The sequence below is a fragment of the Musa acuminata genome, chromosome BXJ3-1 (assembly GCF_036884655.1).
Source record: "Musa acuminata AAA Group cultivar baxijiao chromosome BXJ3-1, Cavendish_Baxijiao_AAA, whole genome shotgun sequence".
NCBI classification, from domain to species: Eukaryota; Viridiplantae; Streptophyta; class Magnoliopsida; order Zingiberales; family Musaceae; genus Musa; species Musa acuminata.
The window spans coordinates 6999473-7005564 of record NC_088349.1 but is presented as its reverse complement, the minus strand read 5'-3'; the positions used below and the strand labels follow the sequence as shown (position 1 = coordinate 7005564).

The 6092-nt window shown below is 39.3% G+C and overlaps 1 protein-coding gene across 2 annotated transcripts; it reads left to right on the top strand.

Annotated features, from left to right (window-relative positions):
- The first annotated feature begins 1213 nt into the window (after positions 1–1213).
- Positions 1214–3743, top strand: LOC135628473 (5-amino-6-(5-phospho-D-ribitylamino)uracil phosphatase, chloroplastic-like). 2 transcript variants are annotated; one of them, XM_065135139.1, is made up of 3 exons: positions 1214–1420; positions 1759–1891; positions 2359–3743. In XM_065135139.1, the coding sequence occupies exon 3, from the start codon at positions 2375–2377 to the stop codon at positions 3530–3532; it is 1158 nt and encodes a 385-aa protein (XP_064991211.1). In that variant the 5' UTR covers positions 1214–1420; positions 1759–1891; positions 2359–2374; the 3' UTR covers positions 3533–3743. The 2 variants fall into 2 exon arrangements, with proteins under 2 accessions (XP_064991211.1, XP_064991212.1); XM_065135140.1 differs by lacking the exon at positions 1214–1420 and having other exon boundaries at positions 1611–1891; positions 2240–3743.
- The last annotated feature ends 2349 nt before the right edge of the window (positions 3744–6092 follow it).

Here is a 6092-nt window from a genome sequence, read left to right as displayed (position 1 = left end):
CCCTTGTTTTCTGTTTACTAAAATTAGGGTTCCTTGGTATGTCCCTCTGAAGAATAAATCTATAATAAACTTCTTCTTCTTCTTTAGATAGGAATATTAGTAAATCTTTGGTCTAATGACCTTACTAGTTTCATTCTTCTCATGATATGAGGAGCTTTCTGATAAGACCATTTAGTCTTATATTAGTTAAGATTTATGAAAACCAAAAACTCATAATTTTATCGAATCTTTCTTATTTTTTTTAAGTTTACATATTTCAAAAGGACAAAATCGTATAAGTACGCCCATCATCCAAAATGGATAGCTAATCAAAGGAACTATTTATTTAGCATCATTTTACCTACGCAACTCTTGCTAAATCATAATCATATTCCTTTCTCGGAAAGACGTATGACACACCACATAAGAATTACTTGATTAAATAATTAGATATTATATCAAAAAGGATTTGGATCCATTTATGACAACAAACTTCATGACCATGCAAGTCCCTTGTTTTCTATTTACTAAAATTAGGGTTTGTTGGTATGTCCCTCAAGAATAGACCTATAATAAACTTAAATTCTTTCTTCAGTATTGTTGTTGCATTATCTTGTTTAGTCCCTCGTACTACAATATCATCAGTTCTTGTATTTGTGATGTTTTTCACATGCTCAATGTTGAATGTTTTCTTCCTCAAATGCAAATAGTATTTAAGAGCATGATAGAGTTATCATTTCTAATAAACGAGATGAAAGAAATATATTTATTCATGAAAGGAAATATAAATTGTATGAGGATAAGATGAGGTATAGATATATGCTTGCAGTCTAAAGATGTTAAGCAATTATTATTTGTGGTCTGATAAGAGAGAGAACGACCTAAGTAGAAACAAATACTTATAATCTCAATTGATCTCATATAGTTGGGACAGGAACTGAAGGTAGTAAGTCCTTATAATGTCAAGCTCCCAAATGTATTCTTCTCGTTGGAATGCATGTACTACATCTGTTAAGGTGTTTTGAGATGGCAGCATGATTTGCCATTGTGAAACGCGTGCAGGAATCAAACACCCAAAAGTGTTGAATGGCTGGCGTTGCAGCTCTTCGGTCATTGAGCAGTTCATGCCGACACGCTTCCTCATACGCTAGTCGCCGCGGAGGACCAACCATATGCTCATCATGACTGAGACTCGATCCAAAAGCTTCTCTGGTTCTCAGGACGTTTGGACCTGTGCAATGATGCGAGCTGTGTCCGTGGTTGAGATCGGAGCACGGACGCTGAAGTGAGACCACAACGATGTGAAGTCGAATCTGGCGACTGAAGCAGCCAAGAGAGAGTATGAATCTGTTCCTCCGTCTTATCATTTCTCTCTCAGCGAAGAGTTGTGTTCTTGCCTTCAATGTCCGAATGAACCTAACAGGTTCATCAACACTACAAGGTTGGTTGTCTATTGCCATGCATGTATGAAAGTTCCAATCCAGCTAAACCAGTAAATAAATAAATAAATATATATATATATATATATTTTATATAGGGAGACAATTTGTATTTAATATGATTATTATCTTATCAATTACATATTTATTTTTTTGCCAAAAACATAGAATTTTCTATGTTTCGTAGAACCTAACGAATGAGCAGCACGTTGCAAAGCTGCAACTCTCACAAAAGCTGATGAGATACCACACCGTCTCACACCTTGTCTTTCCGGACGCGTGTCCGTTCGCGTCAGCCGCGACGACCGACGCAGCAGTGTGACTTCCCACGTGCGTGCAGGAGCCGAATAATAACTCGAGGACGGCACGGAAGTACCCGATATCCGCTTCCTACTTCTTCGGCTCTTCTCCGCGGTGATCGTCCCCCGCTCGCCGGCGTCCGACCCTCATCGAAGTTCCCGGTCCCTCTTCAGGTAATCTCCTTCTCCTCATCGTTCCATTCGGATCGAATAAGTAGATCGGAAGAATCGAGGATCTGCTTTCGTTTCTGTTGCACAATTGCTTGATGTTCTTGGGGGCGATTTACATTTACTTTCGGGGATTGTCTTGCTGTAATTCCCAAATTGCTTTCTGGATTTTTATTATATATCGTTAGTTTTGCTGTTATCCAAAATTCCCTTATTGTTCCATTTTTCTTCTTTTTATCTTTTCGTTATTTCGGCAAACCGTGTGCTTTGATTTGATAGTTTATTGAGAAAGAAGGCCAATATAGGAATTTAAGATATATCGAAGTATTTGAAGCATAAAGAAATTTCTTGCAGATTATTTCGGATCAGAGTTTGGTTTCGGCCCTAAAAGTTGCTTGGCTTTTAGTCCCAAAAGCTGCTTGTTTTTTTCTGGACTATTTGGAGCAAAAGGGTTAATCTCGCTACATTTGCAGAATCCAATTTTTCACAATGGTTGATACCATCGGCGTGAGCACATCCCTTGTCGGTCACCACCTGTTCGACCGAAGGCCCTTTCCCAAAGAAGTTAACTTTAAGCGGCGGATCGACTTCTGCAGCCTGCTCGTCACAGAATTTATGGGGCAGCGGTTGTCGATCGGCCCTTCTATTTCCATTGCGACTCCCAGGCAACGATGCAACCGGTTAATTGGTTCGACCATCAGGTCGTTGGCGATGGAGCTGACAAAGGAAAAGAACCCTTCAAAAGAAGACTGGCGGAGGATTGCTCATGATCTCGATTACACAACTGATGCAACAGGCCTAAGCCCTGGTAGATTGTGGCCTCCTGCGAACAAGGCTGATGACCCGATGATTCACAACCCGCTGCTCCGTCAAAAAAGAATGGGTTGTGGGTGGTTCACTGTGATCCTTGAATTGGAAGGAGTGATTGTGGAAGATGACCCTGAGTTGGAGAAGCAAGCCTGGGTGGTGTTATCTCGAGAAGAGGGAAGATCGCCACCCCTGGCCTTTGTTTTGAAGAGAATTGAAGGAATGAAGAACGAGCAAGCAATCTCTGAGGTTCTTTGCTGGTCACGAGACTCTACGGAGCTTAGACGATTGGCCTCACGGAAGGAGGAAATACATCAAAGCCTAAGAAATGGTGGATGCTATCAGCTCCGATGTGGGTCTCGGGAGTTCATGACTACTCTTGCAAATCACAAGATTCCACTAGCTGTGGTGTCCACACGACCGTGGAAGATTCTCCAGGAGGCAATTGAGGCTGTCGGTGTGCGAAGCTTCTTTGAAGTGATGGTGGCAGCGGAGGATGTGTATAGAGGAAAACCTGATCCGGAGATGTTTGTTTATGCTGCACAGCTCCTTAATTTTATACCGGAGCGGTGCATCGTGTTTGGAAATTCAAATTCAACTGTGGAGGCAGCGCATGATGCCCGTATGAAGTGTGTGGCAGTTGCAAGTAAACACCCGGTTTATGAACTCCGTGCGGCTGACCTTTTGGTGAGGCGCCTGGATGAGATATCAGTAGTCGACCTAAAGAACCTTTCTGACATTGATTCTCCGGAGTTTGCATCAGAACCAGAGGTGGAGATGGAAGAGGAAGATGATCCATCTCCATCGTCTTCGGTGGGCGTTGATGATTTCTTCTGGTAAAGTCATTCGTATGTACAGCTTATTGTTTTCCGTTCCTGCGACTTGCAAGTACATGATCCTGACATAAAGCAGGAAACTGGGGTCTTGTCTCTTAACTTTATAAGCTAAATATCATGTCAGTGCTTCCTTTAGACAATGTACATACTAAAGCAAATAAGGAAGATAAATCGGTTGCTGGGTGGCCTTCATTTGGGTTCACCGTTTGCTGAAATATATGGTATTTTGAGACTTGCAATACTGGATTATTAAAAGATGATCAATATTTTGTCACGAATAAATCTATATAAATTATGTTTGATGTGATATTGTGTATGTTGATATATATATTTTTTTGTTCATGTTTTTGTATAGTATATTGAGGGTTTGTAATAGGCACAGTTTCATTTTGATTACCTTTATGGTCGTCTTGGTCATGTAATTTTAGGTTACGTGCGGTCATCGTGCACATTTTGAGTTTTTTTAACTTCGTTGGTGCGAAGTATCATCCAGCATAACATCTTCGAGTTACCCCGATGACACATGACTGGATGAGCCTTAGGGTGGTGTCCAGGGTTGGTTCGTTGCATTGTTCCGTAGCAATATAATGTAGGCACTTGTGGGAATTTTTGGCCTCGGTGGATCACCTTGGACTCTTTTTATCGTATAATCGTTCGAAGCTGATAAAGTATATGTTTATAATTTACATTGCCTATGAAGTATTTGTTAAAATATCTACTTATGGGATCCTGAGTTAAATGTTTCTTTTAACATGTCTTCTCTTTTACAAGTTCTTAATAGACCATAAAAGGTTTTAGAGAGATTGATCTTTTCCAAACGGACATACAAGCATGTTGTACGACTTAGGTTAAAATCAATTAAGTTCGTGATAAATAGTATCAGAGCTGGATAAGCATACTTAAAAACACTTGGCATGCAAATATAAGGGGCATAACGGGATTAAATTACGTGCAGTTAGCATATGTGATCATTTGAGGAAAACGAATATAGAGACGTAGGAAAAAGAATCGCTTAAAAGAACGGGCATATGAGATTAACATTCATGAATGTGTTGGGAAACTCGGGACGACATCATATGCGCAGCGGAATAACAAAAATAAAAATCTCATATTTTCACAGAAAATATTTTCTTGTCATCGCGCGAAGATTGATATGTAAAAACTTGTAAAACAAAAAAACCGTGCAGGGATGTGTTTTACCTAGGGAGATCGTATGTCCTTGAAACCCTACAAATCCGAGGGAGAGGATGAAGGAGGTCAACTATCCTCCTCTCTAGCGGTGATCCATACGACAGGGGTTACGAAGACACTTCTTAAATCATTGCACAAACCTTCTCTTCACGCGCACCATGGGAACCAACAAAATTCAACATAACTCGATTGACCCCACACTTGAGTTAGAGTTCGTGACGAGTTGAAGTAAACAATGACAAATCAAAGTTTGACTACTCAATGATATTAACGGAGAGCAGTTGGAAGCTAAGGGAGGTGAGTTGTAGCTAAGGCAGAAGATTGAAGATTCAATAAATGTGAAAAAATGCAGCATTTGTAAAGACATCGATGAGGACGTCAATAGAATAAGTGGAGAAGAATGTCATAGATAAATCTACACAGAGGGTATTCAATATAATGTTTGTGTATATCTGTGTCCTTCGATTTCATCCTTTACACAGCATATAGAGGGCTTGTAGTAATCTTGAGTAGTCTTGATAATCTCATTTTTGTTAGTTTTTGTGGGCATCTTAATCATGTAAACACACATTGTGTGTAATTGTCAAGCAGATGTAAACTTGCCCAAAAATTGACTATCTAAGCATCTATTTAGGGGGTTTCTAACTCCGTAAAGTGAAACAAAGTATCAGCCAATACAACAATCTAGAGATACTTAGGCGACACATGTTGGATGAGCCTTTGAGATACTGTCTAGGGCTGGTCAATTGTTTTATTCTGCAATAGTATCATGTGGATAGGATTTTTGATTATGGTGAACTACCTTGGACCATTACTTCATCACATTGAGAGTTTGTAAACTCTATATTTATAATTTACATTGTCTATCAATTACTTGTTGAAATATTTACTTGTAAGATTTTAAATTAAATATTTTTTTAATTCATCTTCTCTTTGATACGAAGTTAACTCTTTGCATATGAATATAATTTAGAGAATGTACATAGTTGCCCCCGAGTATCGAAGGGCAGCATAATTAGGAATAGGTGTGGATTTCTTCGTTGCATTGTTGATGTTGCTGCTATGGTAGCGGTCAAATTTGTCCATGTTCAACAAAATAAGAAGTTTGTCCAAGAACCATAGTTCCTACAATTAAACCCAGTACTAATGAATGAGTCATCCTGGTTAAGTATAATTTTGTGCTGTCATTCCTTTTTCTTTTTTCCCCTATTAATTGCTGCTTTCCCCAGTGGTTGGCAGTGCAAATTGAATTTGGTAGTATGACACTTTTCTTGATGATCGATGAGAAAGGGTAAAGTGGTATCTGAATCATTAAAAGTGTGTTGTCTTTATTTTCCTGGATAAGACAGGTTGCTGAGCACACAAGGAACCCT